This window comes from Enoplosus armatus, chromosome 18 (genome assembly GCF_043641665.1).
Source record: "Enoplosus armatus isolate fEnoArm2 chromosome 18, fEnoArm2.hap1, whole genome shotgun sequence".
NCBI classification, from domain to species: domain Eukaryota; kingdom Metazoa; phylum Chordata; class Actinopteri; order Centrarchiformes; family Enoplosidae; genus Enoplosus; species Enoplosus armatus.
Window position 1 is genome coordinate 13,992,438 of NC_092197.1, and position 24,099 is coordinate 14,016,536.

Below are 24,099 nucleotides of genomic sequence, written 5' to 3' on the forward strand. Positions count from 1 at the left end.
CTCTCTAGCCCGTTTCAGAGATGAACTTTGTTGCGTAAATGTGCTGGCAATTTTGCATATCGTGAATAAGCCCTCAAGTCACTTTTTAGTAAAAGTTGCAAGGACAATCTTAGGTCAGATCTTGTCGTGTGGTTTTCGGTAAAAGGCATTGTTTACCTAGATGGCCGCTAACAAAGTTCAGCTATAGCTGCTAGAGCTATTTCACAATAAAGGTCTCCCGCTGGTTTGCCATTGAAAGCTTTTAATGTGACACTGGTCTGTGAAAAAAAGGAATTAACAGAACATTTCTGTTCTGTTATCATTTCATGATAACATAACAGGTTTTTATTTACAGTAGTTGTCAAATATATTTTAATCAGAGTTTGAGCATTTCCATAACATCAACTTCCCTCACAGCACAGAGCAAGTCACTGCACCCAGAGAAAAATAGTTCCAGCCTGGTACTCCCCACAGTTGGTGTACAGATAAAACAAACAAGATATAACATGTTCATTAGTGATATTTAGAAGCTAAGCTAACTGTCTTCTGTGGCTCTGAGGGGAGCTTTCCAACAGATTAAAAAACTGATATCAGACTGGGCTTGAGATGTAAAGTCATGAGAAGAAAGCCTGTGTTAGAAACCAGGGAGATGTGGAGTTTGAAAGAAGTGGACATTTAAGAGGCAGGGAGGGTTTGATGTATTAAGTTGCATTGTGGGAAGTGTAGGATCCAGTGTTTTTGGAGCTTTATCCATGCTACAGACAAATAGTCAGGAATCATCACCTCTGCTGCTTGACTATTCCTTCCTTCCACATGAGTCTCACAACTTAATGGGAGTGAAGAAAGCAAATAAGCACTATTTCCCATAACTATTCCTTTTTTAAAAATGATATTTCAGTTCTAAATGTAAAACACATTTATGAAATTATCAGTGGATTATCACAGAGGACCAATCAGGATTTTTATACGTTTCAAATACATTTTATTTTAAAATCGAATGGGCAATCTTCTTTTTAATCATTGATAATCCATATGATCATCAAATGGAGCCCCCCCAAAGGAAGACATATGTTTTTTTTAGTGCTAGAAAGCCGTTACTAAACAGACAGTGTCCATGTCTGAGAGGAGCCTCCGTCTCCCCTACCCATGTCTGTTTCCCAGGCAGAAAAGACACATATGGGAAGGTGTGTGTGTTGTGACTGTAGTAGCAGGGGGGCAGGGCTAAGAGAGGGAGAGAGAGAGGGTGAGGGAGGTAGGGGGAGGGGTTTGTTTATTTCTGTTGTGTTTTTTTTTATGGTAACTGCGCCTCCTGAGCCCACAGGGGGAAAAAAGCAGGGAGACGGAGAGAGAGAGAGAGGGCGTGAGAGAGAGAGGGACAGAGATGATGGAGAACGAGGGACGATGGTTAGCAATATGAGTGGCGGCCGAGAGACGGGAGACAAACACGGCAAAGGAGGGAGGGATGGACGGACACATAACGGACGGATAGAGGCAGAGCGCGTGTCAGTCTGACGCTCGTCGCCCAAACAATGAACGTGCTGTGGTCGCTGCCGGCAACGCATCGTCACGGCAACCGGAGCCAGAGGGGTGCGCACTGACCGAGAATGGCAGAGAAGGGGGGGGGGGTAGAAAGAGAGATGGTGTCTTCCCCCAATAGATAGATCCTTCCTCTCTGTGTGTGTATGTGTGTGTGTCTTTACATGTGTGTGTGGTTGTTCTCTGTGCATGATCATGTGTGTCTGTGTGTGGTCGGTGTGTGTTCACGGCCAGTTGTCTGACACCATGATCTTCTGTAACCATCTAGGTGAATACAAGAAGGATGAGCTGCTGGAGGCGGCGAGGTGAGTACCAGACTCTGCATGCTCTTTGTTTTCATTTCTCCTATTTTCTCGCTGTGTGATGCTCTTCCTTTCCTACTTTGTGACATCCTCTCATGTTTTTTCTCCTTCTTGTTCAGCTGTTCAGTTCTGTGGTTCCCTCTCGTCTCTTCTTTCCATGCTGACTTTCTTCTCTCCTGTTTTTGTTTCCTCTCTTCACTTAGCTCCTTGTCTCCTCTACTCTCCTCCCGTTTCACCATCTATTCTCATGTCATCTTCTTATTTTTATCGTTTTCTCCCTTTCTCACAATTGTTTTCTCTTTTATTCTTCTTTCCATGTTTGCCCTTCATCTTCCCTCTTTTCTATTCTTTGCTTCCTCCCCTTCCTCTCCTCTCTGATCCAGTTATGTTTTCTGTTTCTGGTCCTTGTTTCTTATCCTCCTGTCTCCTTTCTTGTTTTCTTGCTACCCCTCTTCCGTCTCAGCTCCTCTCTTGCTCCTCATTTCCTGTCTTTTCCTCTCCCATCGTTTTCCCTTGTTTCCTCTTCTTGATTCCTCCTCTTCGCTCTCATTTCCTGTCTTTTTTTCATCCTTTCTTGTTTCTGTTTCCTTTCCACTTCCTCATCCTCTCCTCTTCTCCTTCCCTCTCTTGTTTCCTTGCCTCTCCTCTCCCTCCCTCTTCCTCTCTTTTGTTAATTTTCTACTTTTGTTTGAATTCCATCATTTGCTGCCGCCTTCAGTTTTCCTTCCAACTTGCATTCAGTCTTGTTTCCACTCTCTCACTGTCTGTCAAACTGTTTATCACTTGTTCTTTCTCTCCCTCCATCACAACCACACACACTCACACTAGACAGGTGTTTGAGATCCAGAGAGCTCAGTACAGGGACACTTGTGCATTTTGGAGGCATGTTATGGTTGCAGGCAGTGCATGTGGGCAACGTGTGTGTGTGTGTGTGTGTGCATGTGGAAATGGCATAGCTTTCGTTTGGGATTGTGTGTGGGTGGCTGAGCGCTCAATGCCTCAGCAGCCCCCCCCCCCCTCACTATCTCTCTCTCAGGCGCGCACACAAACACACACACACACACACACACGCACACAAGGAAGCAGCTGGCCTAGCATAGCAGTACCTCAGTGTATTATGGGGTCAGCAGGCTGTTTAAGTGTGAACTGTGAACTCAGTGTGCCTCTATCACAGCTGAGCCACTGACTGGCTCTTCACCAACGTCATTTTTCAGAAGAATTTCTTTTTCTTTTTTAGTGTTGTGTTTGGTCAAATAACTCCCACACATGGCTTATGGGATATTGTTGTTTTTCTGCCTTATTTTTTTGCCTTTTTATTCATGTCCCACATAGCATACTTGCACAGCAGTATAGAGGAATAATGAGTAGAGCAGGTAAAATGGGAGAGTCTGAGAGTAATTCAATGACTCGATGCATTGACTGAAAAAAACTCATCGTTAATGTTGATGACAGCAAATGAAATTATATTTCTGTCCAGTAAACCCAATCAGTCCCTTTAACGCTGACAACAAGCAAGTGTAGTCTGGTTGCTTCAAAGTCTTTGCTGGGTTTCTCTCATGATTTATTGGCTGTAATATTGGATGTTGAGTTAAATTGAGTTCCTATAGATAAACACAGAAGTGAGGCTTAATATTCCACACAACCAATTTATTTAATGTTTAAACCCGCATTATTTGATTTGTTTTCGCCACTCGGGGGCAGCGAAGCACTCTTTAACACAACACTCACATATTATCATAAACCCAGCAGACGCAGAGCAACATTAGCGTTCATTTGTTTCTGCTAAACGCTCCACTGTGTTCACCAGCTAGTTGCTAACTTTGTCTGTCTGCTGGTTGATGCCGGGCAAGTAGTGCCAGTGTTTGAAGAAACACACTATCTTTTACTTGACGTGAAAGTAGCACTACTACAGTGTAGAAACAAGTAAAAGTATAAAACTATTAGCATCAAAATATACTTAAAGTACTGAAAGTGAAAGTACTCATTATGTAGAATGGAGTAATATGTATTATTCTGTTGAATTATAATTATTAATGCATTCATGTGTCACTTTAAAACCCATAAAACCAAAACAATGAGCTGAAATATGTTAAAATGCTCCCTGGAGCTGGGGAGAGTGGTGGAGTCAGGTGATTAGTTTCTGTGGGTTTTTACTACAAGTGACATCTTTTCATATTACATCTAGTTATTTGATCCACTGAAGTAAAAGTATTGATTAGATCAGCTTAACCAATCCCAATGTAAATGTTAAGTACCTAGAAGGCTGTTGTTTATCTTTGGTTACTTCATACCGTTAACATGCAGCTAAAGTGATTTGGAAGGCTTTGAGATAAGAGTTAAGATATAAGATAAGTCTAGATGTAAGAAGCAGTGAAGATCCAGTCTCAGAAATGCATTTTCATTCTCTTCACGTTTAAAAAAAATAAAAAATAAAAAAGCTAAATATTCAGGCATGGTTGTGAGCACTGTCCCTTGTGGGCCACTGTAGATCATTTTGTGAGAGACCAGACGTGCCTTTAGAAGTCACAACAACAAGATAGTAAACTGTTACTGATTGTGCCTTTTGAAGTGCCTCAGTGAGACAGAGTTAGACAGAATCAAGATATGATATATGGCTCTTTTCTCTGGATTATTTGCTTTCTTTCCGACAGTTAGATGAGAAGATTGATACTACTGTCATATCTGTCCGTTAAATATGAAGCTGGGGCCTGACCACGGTTAGCTTAGCTTAGCATAAAGACTAGAAACAGGGGGTAACAGTTAGCCTGGCTCTGTCTGAAGGGTGACGTCAGACTGGAGACTTCCTATTTATTCAACAGACATGAGAGTATCTTCTCGTCAAGAAAGCAAATGACCTAAGACCTATTCCTTAATTTTTTTGGTTCTGTCTTTTAATTTGATTCGTGTTGTTTTTAATTGACCAACTAAGTTGTACTGTCCATAAATCCATTAAATAGCACACACACAAACATACAACGCCATGTCCTCTGTCCCTGTTAAATCCTTTAGAAGTTGTTTGCATTGAAATGAATGCTCTCTTGTGTTAGGGTATCCAGCAGTATGAGAAAAAGAAATAAAAAAGAATGAGAGAGCTAAAAGGAGGATGCTGTGCAGTGGAGGTAAAGGTGGAAAAGAAGAAGCTGAGTGCGGAGAGGGAGGGTAAAGGTGGACAGCGTGGATGAAAAGAGAGTGAGAGGGTAAAAGGGTAGGAGAGCAAGAGACAGTAGATAATGGTGGTTGGAGAGATGAGAGGATGTGAATGTCCTTTTTCTGGAGCGACAGTGAAAGATATAGAAACAAAGAGAAGGAAGGAGAGGCCCAACCGGAAAAAAAACAAAAGTAAAAGGAGAGAGGGAGAGGAGGGGAACATAGGAGAATAGAAGAATAATCCTTTTCTTTCCATCTGACAGCTTCTTCCTTTACGGCTGTCACGGGGATGATGGTTGGACTGGCCGCTGCCTTGGCAACACTTTCTTGGTGGTCACCCAATGCCAGGGCAGCGAGCCTAAGAACCAGGAAGCACAGATCAACAACGTAAACAAAATCTCAACTCCTCTGTAGCAAGGCTAAAGGGCCTTCTCTAACAGATTTTTTTTTCTTCAGCTTGTTGCAGTCAGGTTTACAAGAAAACACACACACACACACCCTGCAATCCATCCCCCAGTCTGTTTCTGCAGATGAAATTTCTCAGTCTTTTCCCTTCAGTCTCAAGCCTCTTATCTCATTCGCCCTCATTTTCTCCCCCACACTCTCCTGCAGAGGAACAGTGCTAATCCTCTATGGTGTTGGATGTTTTCTATCTAACATGTGTGTGTTTGTGTGTGTACATTTTGCAGGAGTGGAAACGAGGAGAAGCTAATGGCCTTGCTTACTCCGCTCAACGTCAACTGCCACGCGAGCGACGGCCGCAAGGTAAGAGCGAAGAGTGCGCACGCAAAAACACACAAACAGCAATGCAGTAGCAAGCTCATCACTGGCGTTTTCTGTCAGAGTGCACCTCAGGAAAGTCATTAGGGTTACAGATTTTATTTTTTATTTTGACCAGGAACGTGGAACGGTTGTACCAAGTAATCCGAACAGCCAGTCGTTGGCTGTCACCTTAGCTTTCACTGATACCAACAAAAACATGACAGCAAATAATACATTTCAAGTGTTGCTTTTTCTGCTCTTTCATTTAATTAAGGAATATACAAAAGGTGAGGATGTTCTTATTTAGTAAACATGTGTCGCCGTATTAGCGGTGACCGTGGTTCCTTCTGATGAATTAGTTTTGAAGCCGAGCCGAGCAGACAACAGTATTCCTGCAGCTGCTTCCTAAATGATCTCACTTATATATCGCTTTTCAACCTTCACGGTTCAATCACACATTCACACCCCGATGGCAACCGAGCTGCCATGCAAGGTGCTGGTCTCCATCGGGAGCAACTTAGGGTTCAGTGTCTTGCTCAAGGACACTTGAGAAGCCCGCTTTAACCTCCTTTACCTTACCATGCCGCCCATAGTAAACACTTTCCAGCAGAGAATTGAGTCTAGCTTTTACTTTGCAAGAGTTTCAGGAGAGCACTCCCCACTGTGCAAGAATTTAACCGACATTGGGTGAAGTTTACACAAAGACATGTTTTTGTGAGCATTAGTTGGTTATTTTGGCCAAGAGCTTATTGAAGTTTGGGCGAACCTGAACCTCTGACACACATAATGAAGATAAGCAACTGCTTACCCAGCCTCACGGTGAGCCCAATCCATCCAAGAGTAGCACTGGGCTGTGAGGCAATGTGGGCGTAGTGCCCGCAGACTGAACTACAGGTCACATGACACACTCTGGCCCAAAAAGACTGTTTCTCATACTCAGTGATCAAAAAAGAAGCGTGGAACAATGAATACACTTTTCTAAACTTCACAAACACTTTGACATTGCTCTTTGTAGTATCACTATTTGGTGCACTGGGTCCAATAAAAACAAAACAAGCCTCAATGATGAGACTTAATTGATCCCAGAGGGGAAATTCACATTACAGCACAAGAAACAGTCGAGGAGGTAGGAAACAGATATCAGACAGAAAAATAAGAAAATGAAGTAAATGAAGCTGTATACATGTCATGTATATGTATCATATACATGACATGCTTTGAGCAGTGTGTAGGAAGCTGTGCAAATACGTACTGCCACATATCCCTATTTGGTAAATACAAATTAGTCTGCAGATGTTGTAGTCCATGTGCAGTAATCAGAGTCCAGAGCTCTGGAGGATGCAGAGGGAGAGGAAGAAGTGGTTGCGTGTCGAGTTCAAAGAGCTGCATCTGTAAGCAACATTTTTTTTTCATCATTTGTGCCCGGTGAGGAGAGGTAGCTCTCACGGGAACAAGTGGGTCGCCATCTTGTTCTCCAGTTCTCCAGATACATCCATGGTTGAGCCAGAGAAATCCGGGTTAATTAAGAGCCACCCAAGTGTGGGTTCATTTCCGGTGCTGTGATGCACAAAGCTCAACATATTGAAAGAGTGAACTAGAATGAGTTTACAGTTTCTCTGAGTTTCTTGTGCTGGCCACCTCTGTGTTATATTATGTGTGTAACCTGTTTGTAATTAGCTGTATGTTTTGCTTACTTGAGTAGTACCAAAAATTAGATCAGATAGATGGAACAGCTAATGTCGCACTCGGGAGTGAAAAATGCTGGACATGATGAATGAAATGCCAGGTAACACCAAAGGTACATTTGCCAACAGAGGGAAAGTGCTGTTTTATATCGTGTTCGCTTAATCGAAGTTATTTTGTGACCACAGTTATTTTGTGACCCTTATGCATCCTCAAGGAGTCCTGAGCCTCGGGTTGAGCTCCGATGCATCACAGCAGTACGCCAGGCTTGTGACTGTTTACTCCCTCGGATGAATGACTGGAAGAAAAAAAACAGACCACTTTCTAGTTTGGTGTTTTGTAGCTTTAGTTGAAGTGCTCCCTGTAGTCCATTGTATCACTGTTTTCTAACCTGACAGAAATACAGACTCCTGCTGATCCTTTTTCCTTGAGAACTGAGCGAGATTGAAGCTCCGCTCTGCAGTGGCAAATTGGCCGAGTTTGGTGTCCTTCTTGAGTTCTTGGCGCTCTGCTCTAAACCATTATCCTTGTCGCAGTTTCTGAAACAACATTTAGATTATCATGTGAAACTAAAACTCTCCATTAAAAACCTAAACTGCTGACATATTACAGTGCAGAGGACATGGAGAGAGAGAGAGTTTCATCTGATTGGTCAAAGACATTTTTTAGAAAACTGAGATTGCTGTAATTTATTGGTTGCTAAAGCAGAGCCCACTGTATTTTTATTGGTTGCTATGACGACTGTTGGGACAACCAGGGAGCCAAAGGGAGCCTTTTACTCTGTACTCTTAGTAACTGTCATGTAAATGCTATAACAGCCTTGACAGGGCTCTTTCCTATAATTATGGGTTCTTGAGGGTCGCTGATGATGCTCAGCTGCAGCTTGTATCCATCATATCACCGACATACCCGTAATTGTGAGAGAACATCCTCTGGCTATTATCTGCACAGGTGGCCTGCCGGGGATGTGATGCCCCCGAGGGGAAACCGTGTAATTTGAAATTCTTTGGAGATGCAGGGAACAAACACAAGGGATCATCGAGAAACGCTGGAATTTAATGGTTCATAAGTAGATGAATGCGACCATGTCCAGAATATGAAAATGGTGCTCAGACATATTCTGAAATGACCTCGCCTACGCAATTTGTAATGCGCTTTAATTGCTCAGACTGAAAGCAGCCACGCACAGCAGATGGAATATATTTTCACGCCAGTGCAGTTTCATCCTCGTTATGGTTTTAGGTTAATTTAATGGGGTGATGGGGATTTACATTCCCACAGCTAACAGAAATTATTGAGTGAATTCTGTGTAATAGCTATATAGGCTTTAGGTGAAACTGAGGGACAACAAAAATGTTCCCACTTGTTGTTCTTGTCCTTTGACCAAATCCACCAATGGAAATCAATAGATATATAGAATGGAAATAGCCCATTACATGAATACCAGGGATGTAAACAAATGAATACATTATTGGAATATGAACAGATAATGTGCTCTGAAAGATGATCCAGATTATTATAATAAATCACAATTATCAATCACATCAGTCTCACACATGCTGGGCAATAATTGATTATCTGAAGTAAGAGTCCGTCTCAAAAGTGCATACAAAATAGCCAAGAGAGCTTTTCAGGTGTTCAATATTTTTCTCTTTTTCTTGTCATTGATTCTTCAGATAAAGTTTGTTGTCAGCTTGGCCTCCTCTCATTATACACACAACCTTCAGGTTTTACAGGAAAATCATACAACATGACCAAATGCAGTTGTTACTTGAAGGTGGGGTTCAAATACAAATCATGTTTTATTATAGGATTAGTTTATGTACCTGGTTTAAACATGATGTAGTTTGGTATATTTTATAGTATGACGAGTGTGAATGGCAGCAGAAAACAATTTAACACAGAGTAAGAGGCCATCTAGACAATTCCTGACAACAGTATATGTATGTGTATACTCTGCCCACTTCTGGTATCAATCCAAACACAGAGATCTTCGTGACATAAACAAAGACATGCGCCTTTGATGTCTACGAGTGCAAGTAACAGACAATTAGATTCAAGTATGATAACTATTATATAACTAATAAGAAGTGATTTAGAGAGACACAGATAACGGTGTGACATTTTGAAGAATATTTTCCAGATTAAATTCATGCAGACATGCAAAAAATTACACTGTCGGCGGCACATCAAGCGTCAGTCAGACCACACACACACACACACACACGCACACACACACACACACACACACACACACACACACACACGCAGACAAATTGTTACGAGGACACTAATGATAATCATGGACAAGACAGAGCGTGGCAGAATCCAAATGACTGACAATAATGATGCTTCCCTTAGAATTAGACAAGAGCCACTTCCTTCTTCTTCTCTGTTTCATTTTAATTGAAAGTGGCACAGTCCCCTCTTCAACCTTACACTCGCATACAAACACACAGATCTGGAGCATAAATGTTGATTGCAGCCGCCTCTTGGGGAATTAAAAAAGCTCAGCTTCAACACAACATACACACACACATAAGAAGAGAGGGAGAGAGTGATACTATGTGGCCACAAGCATGTCGATGTCATAATATTATTGGTTGAAATCGGTTGTATGTAAGCACATATCATATTTTGTTTTTACAGGAAGAAAACATGATTGGATTTTAACATAAGAATACAAAGAAATACATTTTTTGTAATTTCTTTGGCATATATTGTTAGAAGGGTGCACAATATGATCTAAGGGAATTTTTCATTTCATCTCGATTTTAGTGCCCATGTTTCTGGAACAAGATGTTCATCAATCACATGTGGGTGTAATGTTGCATTGTCCACATACTTTTGACCATGTAGTATACTGTTCCTTTTTCTGGCAAACAGTTTTCCCCCCACAGCTCCAATCCTAGTAAGAGCTTTTTGTTCTTGTTACACTGCTCTATAGTTTAGGCAACAGCAGTATAACAGCTGCCTCTCTGTGTGTGTGTGTGTGTGTGTGTGTGTGTGTGTGTGTGTGTGTGTGTGTGTGTGTGTGTGTGTGTGTGTGTGTGTGTGTGTGTGTGTGTGTGTGTGTGTGTGTGTGTGAGAGTGTAAATGTGTGTGAGTGCGTGTGCGCGCACACTCGAATGATTGAGGGCCCATCAGAGTGGGATATTATTAACACAGCTGAGTGGAGAGCGTTATCAAGCTGCCTCTATTGAAACTTACCGCTTACTCCCCCACACACACACACACACACACACACACACACACACACAAGCGGACTCATGCACGCACACACACACACACACACACACACACGCTTGCTACTGCAGACATTGATTCCTCACGAAAAAAGCCTGTGCTTTCTAACTACCCACTGAACACACACACACACACACACAGGCCACACAGACTCATTTATTTTTTCCCTCTTCTTGTGTGCTTCAGCCAGACTGACTGTCAGTAGTTGTGCTGGAAATTCTGTTTTCTGTTCGTTTTTTCAGGGAATACATTTCATGTTGAGCTCCGTCTGTTGTGAATGTGTGTTTGCGTTTGTTTGTGCGTGTTTGTGAGTTTTTGGATCTATATCTTACCAGTGAGAATCATCGCACCCACTCGCGTCCTAGCTGGCACCGACATCAAAGAAACAAGACAGCTGAAGAGCAAAAACCAAGATTCAGATTCAGAGAGAGAGAGGGAAGAGAAGAGAAAAGACTTTCATTGAAGCCTTGTTTAAATGTTGATTATGGGAGCTTATCCTGCTGAGAGCACCACGCTGGCTGTTTATCATCCGTATCTGGTGAAAAACATCTATCTCCAAAAGTGAACTTTTCAGCACTAGAACATAGTGGATATTTGACTTTAAGGCCCTACAATATTATATGCCATTTGAAGACAAAGAAGAAACATGTAAAGAAATGTTATATTTCAGTCGACCACGTCAATCACTAAGATTAGACGAATTGTTTACTATGGAGCCCCAAAACTGACTAAATGTAGTAAAAGGTTATCAGACAATTTAAAAATGATTTTTGTTTTGTTTAGTTAAATAATTAAAATGGAACGTAAAAAGAAATTAGTTTTATACTTTTTTCTTTAACCTCCAATCAGTTGATTGCGCCATTGGCCATCATATTGAATATGCATGAGGAGAAAAGGGAACGTGGTTACGAAGGTTAAAGAAACAGTATAAAGATGTATGCTTCTTTTTACACTCTTTCTATTTAAAATGATTAAATTGCAGTTAAATTATTAAAAGACAGTATTATTTATTCATGTATTCAGCTATAGTTTGACTTGTCTAATAATCATTTATTGCTACTTTTACTCAGTTTCGGGGCTCCAGAGTTTGCATGACAGCACTGCTATAAGGAAAAGTTGCAAGCACACTATGCTGACATGTAAGGTCGGCAGTTTCCTGAGACTCTACAATCGAATGAGGTTCTTTTCTCTCCAGCGTTGACATCTCTGTGAAACTCTCCTTCGATATTAAGCTCTCATGTGTTTGGTCTCCTCTGGGGTCCCGATGAGTCCGCAGATCAGAGTCAACTCTTGTCTAGGCGGAGGTTCGCTCATGTTTACAAATCCATGGCGAACACGAACAAGGTCGTAGGAATAACTGTGAGTTCTGCTTGACAGGAGATTTTTCATAGAGTCGGTGTGTGCGTGTAAATGTAACCTGATGCCCTGTCTGAGAGAGAGATTAGACTGCTGCTCCTTCGAAACAAAGAATAGAAATATCCAGAGGCATTTGTTAACTGTTCAGGTGACAGATGATGAATAGGGTAAGGAAAAGTTTTAATAAACTTTTGTCAGTGACAAATTTAACCTCTTGCTTTCATGCAAGCCCCTGGCATGTTGTTGTCTGGGGAAGATGTATGCAGCTGCAGCTCGCTTTAGGTAGTTTATCAGGAAGAATCAGCAGTTTCCCAAACTAAAAAACGTTAAATTAAGTGCTAAAATTACAATTAATTAAGTCATTTAAATTATTCTCCCTTGAAACACCCTTGAAACATCTATTAAATCAATCTGTATTGTCTTTTCAGACTGCAATTTTCTCACCTAAAATGTCATGCAAGATTATTTTGTTAGTTCTTCTCGGGCTAGGAGGTTTGGCTTTACAGTTTAATTGTTGAAGATTCCTGATGAAATGATAAATGAAGGAAGAAACTGGACAGACTGATTAAGAAGGCTAGCTCTGTTCTGGGATGCCCCCTTGACTCAGTGGAAGTGGTGGGAGAAAGGAGAATGATGGCTAAGCTATCATCCCTGAGGGAGAACATGTCCCACCCCATGCAGGACACTCTGGCAGCACTGGGCAGCTCCTTCAGTCACACGCTGCTTCACCCGCGGCGCGTGAAGGAGAGATACCGCAGGTCTTTCCTCCCTGCTGCTGTCAGGCTGTACAATCAGCACTGCTCCCAGTAGACCACACACACCCAAATGGACAATCCACTCTCATGCAATATTTCTGAATGTATAACAAATGGTGCAATATCTATATCTCTCTATGTGCAATACAGTATTTTCCCTCATTCGTTCTGTGAATTGTAAATGTGTACATTTGTAAACTTGTAAATTATAGTTGTTGCTTTTTATAATTGTTCTTATAGTTTTTTATAACTGTCTTTATTGTTTTTTTATTTATTATATCTTGATTTTTCTTACTTATGGCACTGCTATAACAATGCAAATTTCCCCGCTGAGGGATTAATAAAGATTATCGTAAAACATATGCTTCTGGTGGTTTGTACACCACATATGAACATCATAATATCATGATGTTTTTTTTATAGCGCAAGTCAACCCTGTAGATGAACCCTGACATTTTAGCCCAGTATCCCCAGGAATTATGTTCATATTGGATGATTCTGCGGTGCTCAGTGTATGCCCAGTGCCAATGCAGGAAGTAGTGTGCCCTATATAAGTAGACAGTGAAGGTGTAGGGCTCAGGGTGGTGGATGGGTGTGTAAAGGTTCTTCTACATAGGAGATGCTTCAACCATTTTTTTAAGTCATCCGTCTCACGCTTATCTCACAGAAAACATAGCTTCTACTTTAATCAGTACAGCTTACACCACAATCTTTCCATACCATTGTTGCCATGTGCAGATATTGAAGAAACAAGTAATTTTAAAAAAGTTGGCATTGTACATAATCCGTAATATTAATATTCTTTTCTGGTGATAGTAAGCAAGTTAATAAGTAACTAAAACTCCAAACCAGGGTTACAAAGTGTTCCACTGACATTGAAAAGCATTTGAATAGATATTTAAAACAAGACAAGCTAAAATTTGCCCTAAATGGAGAATAAAACAGGTCCCAGAATTGACCCTTGAGGAACTGATGAGGAGTTGATACAAAGAAGTCACAATTAAATAATACCCACTTCCTGAGACAACCTAATAAAATATTTGATCTATGGTATCGATAGGGTTGGACATTTTGTTACATTGGTTTAGAGGACTTTTCATTCTACCTATAAGAATGTACAGCTGATGCTTTTGAAATATGATCCGTCTGAGATTGAAAGTAAGGAGGACACTTTCTGTTGCTTTCGAGGAGTGTTTTTCCTCAAGTAACTTTCTGAGCTGCTGAGCTTTAAACTTTCCACGGAGCCCTCAGCTCATCGGAAAAGTCAGTGTTTATAGCTGAGAGGCAGAGCAGATTGACAGGTGATGGCTGAGATATCAGCGTGTGTGTGTTTCTGTGTGTCTGACTGTGCGAGTGTACATGGAGGGCATAAGATGAGAAGACTTGCTGTAGGTTGTTTATCTTCCAAGCTGCTGGCTGGCTGAGCTGTCTGCAACTTATACAGTACTGTGTGTGTGTGTGTCTGTGTGTGTGTCTGTGTGTGTGTCAGTCAGAGGAAATCCACAGATTTGCTAATATGTTTATTGATCCAGCCAACTGACACTACTCATCTCGTTACTGCGTCCACCTGCTGATGTGCAGCCCTGACCGGAGTGCTAAAACAGCTGAAAGAGTCGAGCACAAATTACAGAGAAGTTCTGCTGTTTATTTTAAAATAAAAGTTTTAGCTTTACTCTTATATTTGAAATGTATTTTTTACCAACGACTTTGGAAATGTGTTAACAGACAACAGCTCACAATTCTTTTAACCTAATTTTCTAAGTCACTGCATAATGAGAAAATCTATTTTAATTGAATGAATCACTGTGACCACATACACTGATGGTGGGGGGTGTTTGACTTCAGTTTGACTGAATCCTTCATTTGATCAGTGTTGTCGTTCAAAGAGATAATTTCAAGAGAGACCTTGAGAGAAATGTGGGAACAGAACGTCTAGTTTCAGATTAGTTTTGAGGTTATATGTATCTGAACATTGAAGTACAGTCTGACTGTATAGATTTATCCAGGTAATCAATATGGGGATGTCATTTCGATGAATTATGAAATTCAGCTCTCAGCAACAACCCGGTGGATTGTTTTAATTTGGTTTTGACGCATTAGAAAGATGTTTTTAATGCATATTAGCCTGTAGCACGGAGCCAAGACTGCTCTGAATACCAGAGGAGTAAAACCTGACTTACTGAGGAACATCAGTGACTGTTTATCCACTATCGAGCGCAGTATTATTGCACCCATCCATGCCTGTCAGTAATGTACAGTGAAATATAACAATTAGATGAATGTGTGTGCCAACTCTACCAGGTGTATTCTGTGTTTCTGTCATCCTGCTGATCGATTGTAAAGAATCTGAACACCAGTGGCCTTTTTTTCTTCACAGCAGAAGATGTTTATTACCCCAAAGTGCATTTTTTTTATCAAAGGATAGCTTGTCTTATATGAAACAGACAGATTCATTGGCTGATTGATGCTCAAACCGATGCTGTAGATCACATAGCTGCACCTCTAGTTTCCACACCCACAGAGCGCAAAAGGTATATATATCTTAAGTTTCAGTTCAGGTGGAGACAGCTATTGATTCTTCCGTCCGTGGGTTCTTCCTCTTTTCACTGAAAAAAAATGTAATTGTAAGTCATTTAAAGAATTTTCTTGAATCTATTTTCTTATACAAGTGCAGCAATCTGTAGTATTATCATTAACAGTTTAAAGTGATCTTGGATTGAAGTTGAATAACCTCACCCCACTGGCAGAATATTTTCTTGTCTTGAGCTAACAAAATTGATAGGACAATGTTGTTTGTGGTGTGTGTGTGTGTGTATAATATATATTATATATATTATATATATATAATCAGACTGTTGAATTTACACATTTCTTGTATGGGATAAATAGGAGACTGTTAGGTCCTGCAGGGCGAAGTTAAGGCATGACATCAGAGCTTCACACACACTCGTGCAAATGACACCAAATAAAAAAAGTCCAAATGTGGCTGTTCGCCCTCCCAGGTACATCATGTCTCATTGCTATGGCAACTGCTGACAGCTAGCAGTCACCGTTGTCATGGGAACAGCTTGACAGGCTCGTAAAGAAAATAGGAAGACGGAGAGGGAGAGAGGAGGATGTAAGAGAGGTTAAAGAAAAATGGAAACACATAACAAAGAAGGAAGTAACACAGCAGCAGATTACACACGCCATATGTTTTTAAATGGTGTGTTAAATCTAAATGTGCGATTGATATTTGTCTGACTTCTATTTCATGCTGTTTTTGAGACGATTGCGTTTCCTGTTAGATGACCAAATAATGTAATGTGCTTGCATCACTTTGCAGCTAACATTCAGATGCATAGTGTTTCTGTGGAGGGGGGAAGGGAGACATAAAAAAGAAGATAAATGCTACCATGGGAATTCAGAAAGAAAGATTAGTATTTTCCATCTTGGCTTGAACATGCCCTCTGCATCTCTCCTCGCTTCCTGCTTCCTTCATTTTCCTCCCATATTTCCCTCCTTCACCCCCCCCCCCCCCTCCACTCCCCACACACTCCCCACCCCCCTCACAGAAAGGCTTTTAGGTGATTAAAACACAACAGAGTGGGTATTTTTATTGCTATTGTTCACTTTCAGTCTGCCACTGTGAGTGCTGATTGCATCTCTTTGAAATATCGTCTACTAGGTTTTTCACTTTAGAGCAGTATATTTCATAAATTCTCAGAGGACTTTATGGAGAGAGAAACCAACGGTTGAAGGACGCAGGCACCAAAAGCTGAACTACGTCTAAATAACTAACTGGTCAACAGTCACTTTTACTCTTACTTTTTAAAAGTAAATGGAAGATAATGGAGCTTTGGACACCCAGTGCATGCAAGAAAACAAAAATAAACCTCCAAAACAAAAACCCCCGATATTAAAGTCATGACAGAGGTCCTACTCTGTCCTGCACTTTAAAGGAATAGACAGATCATCTTCTCATCTGACTCTCAGCAAGAAAGAGAATAAGGGTATTTCCCAAAAAACTATTCCTTTAATTTCTTTATTCAAATGTAATGTTGTTGTAATGTGTTTGTCAAAAATTGTCACCCTTCTTTTCAGTGTCATACATTATTCCTACCAGACATCAATCACATATTCCTAGAATAAGCAGAACAGTCATTTTCAGCAAGATAATTTTCTCCGGTGTTGAGGATAAATGTCCATATAACTGTTTAGAAGTAATGTACAGTATAGATGCTCCTTATGAATTTAGGTCTCGCCTCATAATCGTCACATTTTCTTCAGTATCAAAAGTAATGCAGTAATGTAATGGTTTTATCTCAAAATCTATGGTTACATGCATTTTTGACTGTACTAAGACATTGAATTTTCTATCAACATGGTTTTCTTATATCCCTGCATATTTGGTCATCAACCAACTGGCGTAGTATCACTCACATGACAAATGATGGTATTTGTGAGTGACCCAACTTATCCTGAAAATAACATGCATAGCTAAAACATGAAGTGACGATGCCATAAACCTGTAAATAAAGAGTGAAAACCACCGATCAAAACCAGCCCAGGGTTCAACATGTTTTTAGGCTAAATGCTCTCATCTCTTAAATACATCATTTGTCATTTCAGGCAATTGTGTAAGCAGCCTAATGTGACCTTCGCCACACTTGCAGCATTGGCAATAGCACAAATATTGTGCTTATGTAAACACAGGAATATTTAAAGACCCTCGCGTTTGCTCACTGCACTGCTGCTGAACTGTTGACTGTCTTTAAAGAGCATTCATAAAAAAGAAAAAGAAAAGAAAAACTTTACATTTTTTTCTTTTCCTCCGTCTGAAGGGTCACCATGTAGCTTTGCAAATACTGAAAACAAATACATCTTTGTTTCATAAATTCAGTGCACTAGAAGAAGAACAGGCTGCAGTGGGGGATAGTTGGAGGATATTGGATGCATCAGATAGATAATAAATGGGCGACACCTTTGATTATCGGCAATATGGGCTTGTGGCTGCTGGTCAGAGGATCATAATAAAAGTTTCAGCTGGAGCTGCTTTTTTATTACTTAAATCCAAATAAGCTTCTGTGTGGAGAATCCAATACAAGACTTACTGAGGCAGTGATGGTGTTTATGTGTGGCAGTGTGCTCTCTCTCTCTCTCTCTCTCTCTCTCTCTCTCTCTCTCTCTCTCTCTCTCTCTCTCTCTCTCTCTCTCTCTCTCTCACACACACACACTCTCACACACACACACACTCACACACACACACACACACTCACACACACACTCTCACACACACACACACACACACACACACACACACACACAAATATGCATGTACCCGCTCCTCTCACAGGGTTGGCAGATTGAGGAGGTGGAGCTTAAACTACCCAGTCTGACCCTGGCAACAAAATCATGGTGATGCAACAGTGTGTGTGTGTGTGTGTGTGTGTGTGTGTGTGTGTGTGTGTGTGTGTGTGTGTGTGTGTGTGTGTGTGTGTGTGTGTGTGTGTGTGTGTGAGGCCTAACTGATGACTCACTGGTAGCTATAGGTTTAAAAATGTACTGAGGAACCGATTAATGCTTTACATTTTCGGTTTATCTACATCCACACCAATTTGCAATAACAAGTACACAAGCACAAGCACACACACACACACACACACACACACACACACACACACACACACACACACACACACACACACAGAATGACGCTTCATTTAAAATGAGGATGATGACTAGCTGTGTACCATGTCCTGCTCCTTCCAAATGCTGCTGTCACATCCTGTAAATACGAGTGCACCATCTGTCCACCCGGCTCTGCCCCTCCGTCTCAGTGCTGCTGAGTGTGCAGCAGAGATCACCCAAGATGATCTGTTTTTCAAGATATCCTGTGACATCTGGTCAACACTGATCACGAAGCGAAATGGCACCTGGAGCTAAATTGCGACTTTTGTATGACTGTTTGTCGGTTGCAACCTCTAATGCCGTTGCAACCTCTAATGCCATTTTTTAGAGGTTGCCCAAGTGTAACGTAAAAGTATTCCTTCTTTGATAAGACTTCCAGTATCGTGTCGTGTCATGTAACCTTTTGAAACTGTGCTGCATAATTTACAAAAGAGGCAGCCAGCAATGAGGACATGAGCATCTTCTTCATTTGGTCTGTAAAAAAAGTTAGAGATGAAAGTTAGAGAGGCTCCACTTTGAAAACCACTGCTTTGTAAACAGTTTTTATGTTTTTGATGTTGCCAAGGTTTTGCATCATGTCTTATGAAATAATGTTGTAGTGTGACTCTTTAAAGAGAAATGGTTCTCTGTAAGCGACCTGTGAGTGACCTTTTTATGGGCTTGAAACAGAAAAGTATGAAGAACACCAACACCAATACTGCCAGTGGCTATGGTCAAACCTTCGGCTGTAGTCTGTTAACTGCACTGTAGCATTTCTGAATGCTGCCATCATTGTGTGACTTCTGTGGTGGGCTTTTTTTCAATTCATGTTTTTGGCGACATTGATAGTAGTTGACATCCCAAAAAATGCTGGTAAGTTTGTTTGCTTACAGCTGGCTTGCTCAGCTGAGATTGATGCACTGTTTTGGGGTTTTTAGATGGTTTGTTGGTTTGTTGGATGGATATCACGCTGATGTTTTGTCATAAGATCTGGGTGAAGTGTGCTACTGTTCAGCCTTCACACCACCAACACCAACGCTATACACCAACATCGTCAGCTTGCTGCCGCCCCACAGTCATGACTTTCCAGCCTTCTTCTTTCAGAGCATAATGTGGCTGTCAGCAGAATCACTTGCATTGCAATGACTGTATGCGTGATGTAGAGGCTCACTCCAAATCCCAGAGGGTGATGGCACTGAAAAGAGTCAAGAGTTGCTACCTCACTGACGATCAGCAGACATTAGGAAGCGGATTGAGTATTGGCAAGAAGTGACCAATCCACATTTCTTTGTCAATGTCGTAATAAAATTTGACTCAGTTTTTAGTGCCACAGCAATGCCTAGCCGCATGTTACCTACAGATAAGTGATTGCAATGCATTTCAATGTGTAGGCATGTGTGAAAGTATAACAGAGTCTGGTATACCGTACTTAAGGCATGTTGTTGATGCTCCAAAATGCAGCACGTCTAGTTAGCTTAGTGTGTTTTATCTAAGAACTTTTCTATCTCCCTGCTGCATGTCGTACCTTTAATCCCAGCCCTATTCACAATTCGATCTCTAGTACATTCGGTGTTGTAAAACTGCTTTTATATCATGACTTATAGGCAGGTTTTCCATTACTTTTTTGCTGTAACAAGTTCCATTTGACTGAATAATGGGAAGATTCTCATGGCCGAAGAATGGCCTTTTGCTGAGAGCATATAGAGGAGACTTTGCACGGACAGCGGATGCCATCTCATCTCAGTCCCATCTTAAAGCATTCAGAACTGCAGCTTTTCATCAGTTTAATGGAGGAAATATAGTCAGGCTTTATCACTTTAGACTGATTCAGTGGTGGAAAAGACCCTTTCTCTCCGAGAAATCTTTCCTTTAGAAATGTTCGTACATCTGGCTGCTCAGTGAGAACCAGAGTGTGTACTTCCTTATTGCACTCTTTGTATACAGGACTGATGCTATGAAATCATGAAGATAGGCTGTCGTGCTGTAGAAGAAACATGTGGGCTAACATTTACTTTATATTTCTCTCTTTCTTTCCTCCCTCTGTGTGTCTCCTACTTCCCCTGTCTCTTTTTTCTCTCTCCTCTTGCTCTTATTGTCCCTGTTTGTCTCTTTCTGTGTCTCTTCCTGCCTCTCCAGTCCACTCCACTCCACCTGGCAGCAGGATACAACAGGGTGAGGATAGTTCAGCTGTTGCTACAGCATGGAGCAGATGTTCACGCCAAGGACAAGGGGTACGTACAAGCAAATCAAAGTAAAATAAAAAATAAAGAGGGTTTAAAAGAAGACAGGAAGTGAGAGAGCAAATTTATAATGTGCCAGAAGTTTGACCTTTTGAAGATCTATAATATTTGGATGGTAGTAGTGGTAGCAAGTAGACTGGTTAATATAGGATCAACAGAGCTTTCTATCACTGAGACATCGTCAAGAATCCTTGCTACATCTGATTGTATGAACACACCACTCGTAGGGCTTTCATTGGCTCTCTTATAATTTTCAAACTAAACCCTTTTTATCTAGGGCCACCACGAAGTGTGGTTTTGAGTGAAATGTCTCAAAAACTACTGGATGGATTCCGAACTCACATTCACATCCCCCTCTAATTGTAATAGCTTTGGTGATCACCTTATACTTTTCATCCAGCACCATCATCAGGTCAAAGTTTGTCTGACCTGATGAGACAAACTTTCTTTGGTTTTATGACCAGACACCTGCAAAAAGTAATGTCATTCCCCTCAGTCTCAGTTACACTTTGTGTTTAGTGCTAATTAGTAAATGTTAGCATGCTAAGCTAAAGTTGGAACATGGAAAATATTATACCTGCTAAATATCAACATGTTTGCATTGTCATTGTGAGTGTGTTAGCATTTAGCTCAAAGCACAGCACATAGTGGCTGGCGTGTCTGTAAAGACGGGTAAAGAATGATGCTGTTTTTGAATAGTTAAATTGTATATTTATTGTTAATTAAAATTGTGTTTTGCCCTTCCAGTGGTCTGGTGCCTCTACATAATGCTTGCTCCTATGGACACTATGAAGTTACTGAGCTGCTGCTAAAGGTACACACTCACACACACTAGCTCAGTATTTATTTCAGCAGTGGCATTGATTTTGGTAATAACAAAAATGGAAATTGAATCCCAAGAGAATCAAGTTCCACTGTGTTGTGTTTGTATGGACTGACTGCTTAGTTACCTTTAGAACTATCCAAAATGAAATAAACGATGCGAACTTTGCTCTGTTTTTTCCTCACTTTCTTCCTGTTACTCCATGCTTCCATCCGCCATCCATTCATGTTTCTCTGTGTTTTTTTTCCTCCAGCACGGCGCATGTGTCAACGCCATGGATCTGTGGCAGTTCACGCCGCTCCATGAAGCGGCGTCTAAAAACAGAGTGGAGGTCTGCTCTCTGCTGCTGAGCCACGGGGCTGACCCGACCCTCCTCAACTGCCACAGCAAGAGCTCCGTGGACATGGCGCCCACTCCCGAGCTGAAGGAGAGACTAACATGTGAGTGGGGCGCTTCATTTACATAAACTGCAGCTGCAGTGTGTACTGCTAAATGTGTCACAGTGCTGAATTAATGAATAGCTTGTTTTAGGAAGGATGTGTTTACAACAGTCATGTTTGCAGCAGTTGATTTGAACTTATTTGAGCTTGGAGACGGTTTTCCTTTTTTGATAAGAGAACTGTTCTGTGTTCTGGAGCTGCAAACAGGGAGTTAAGGGTTAAAGGAGAGGTAGATGCTAACATCCAAAAGCCAGAACAAAATGAACGAGGACCTCTGTAGCCTGCTCCTCATCTCTGCTCGAGGCTAGCGGCTCGAAACTACATCAGCGGCTACTAGCATAACACACCAATGATCTCCGACTGAACTGTTGCCAGCCGAATTGCACTGTGGGTTCCTTGAATACGTAAATGTCTAGTCCTCAAATATAATATGATCCCCACTTTATATTAGTCTTATATTCGGACCTATACAGTAAAATAGTCACGATCGAGATTTACTGGTAGAAGAAAACCAGCTTTGTTAATAGTTAGTACCCATGTTGGGACATGTACTGTACACACACCTGAAGAAAGCAAGCAGAACACAATTAAATGCAAAGAATGCTAGAAAATGATCTGCCTCTTATGTAATGATGTATGCAGACATTTACACTGGCATAAAAACTGACATATGTAGAGCTAATCCAAATCCATTACTTTCCCACTCGACTGACGCTTTATAGCTCCTGCCTTTGAGTTTCTTTCATACAGCAGCTCATTCATAGAAGCACAGCACCTTCACTTCAGGATGTCAGCCTTTCACTCCAAATGTCCTTGAACAACTGTGCATCATGCTCTGTTTTGATTTCAACCTCTCTCAGTATATTTGTACTTCTTTCCATTGTTGCTTTTAAACATGTGTTTTTTGTGTGTTTGGAGCATGTGACTTGTGTTTAAGCAGCTTTAACAACTGTACATGCATGTGTTTTCTTCTTCTTATCTTATCTTATTGAGCATTTTTGCAGATGTGTATGTTCATTGAAAGAGCACTAACATTAAATCCATTTCTTCAGAACAGCAGCGTTCCCTTTACGTCTGCAGCTACCACAGAGTCAAAGCAGACAAGCTAAGCCTTTGTCTCTGCCAGAAAGCCCTCTGCAACTCTTTGAAAGTTAATTAGCGAGTCAGTTCTCTCGGCGCTGCACTTGTTGCTTTATCTTTGTAATGAGGCAGATCAAAACAAAAATCAAATGCTACTCAAATCAAAAGCCGTCTTCAGTTTGTGTACAACTGCAGGACAATTGCTTCTGTTAGTTGTGTCTTTGTGTCTCAGCGGGACAACAAGACTCATCGCAGGAATACAAATATAATATTTTAACAGAATACATATTTTGGTATGTATACAATATACTTCTAGTGTGGAGGTGGGGCCTCTAGCTGGTAGGGTTTGTGTCTCTGTGTCTGTGTTTGGTGAAGGTATAGATCATGGGAGTTCAGATGAAACTCTGTGCCAGCCCTTTTCTTCCTGCTTTTCCTGGAAGAAATAGTAATCTGACCAGTACAGGCTGTGAAAAATACTTTGGATGTGTTTTACTGAACCTTTGATACTCTGACAAGTTTTTTGTTGCATAGAAAATCAATGAAAAATCAGAGTCTAGTTTTCTATGATGAATAAGTGAAAAGTGAAGTAATTCTGGGTAACTGGTTTTAAATAAGTAAGTAAGCCAGGTATAGTACTTTAATGGGATAGTCTGACATTTTGGGAAAAACACTTATTCTCTTTCTTGCCGAGTCTTTATCATCGTGGGGTTGCCAGGCAACCAGCAAAGACTCCGGGAAGTCACAGCACCCAGCCAAGAAATAGTCTGCACATAACATTTTATACTTAAACAAATTAAAGAAGCAAGATGTGACTTGTTAATCAGTGAGCTTTAGAGATGCTAGTAGGTGCCTGTTTTTAGTTTTTATGCTAATTCATTCATGAATTCATTCATGTCATATTTACCCTGCAGATATGAGAGTGGTATCAACCTTCAGATTATTGCTCTAAAAGTTCCGTATTGATTGTTTATGGCATCATGGAGTTGACAGGAAATTGATGAAATGCATAAATCATGTACATTGTCAAATGTCGATGTCGAATTGTCCTTTAATGCAACAACAACAACAGCTTATAAATCAGATGAAATGTTCACCGTACTA

At 40.9% G+C, this 24,099-nt stretch overlaps 1 protein-coding gene across 2 annotated transcripts in view; it reads left to right on the plus strand.

Annotated features, from left to right (window-relative positions):
- The window catches only part of LOC139301028 (poly [ADP-ribose] polymerase tankyrase-1-like), a 73,519-nt gene that overhangs the window by 26,733 nt on the left and 22,687 nt on the right, over positions 1-24,099 (plus strand). For both annotated transcript variants that reach the window (XM_070924276.1, XM_070924277.1), the window contains exons 5-9: positions 1,784-1,820; positions 5,654-5,729; positions 20,552-20,646; positions 21,403-21,469; positions 21,732-21,918. In XM_070924276.1, coding sequence (XP_070780377.1) covers positions 1,784-1,820; positions 5,654-5,729; positions 20,552-20,646; positions 21,403-21,469; positions 21,732-21,918 — 462 coding nt within the window. The remainder of the gene's footprint in view (positions 1-1,783; positions 1,821-5,653; positions 5,730-20,551; positions 20,647-21,402; positions 21,470-21,731; positions 21,919-24,099) is intronic.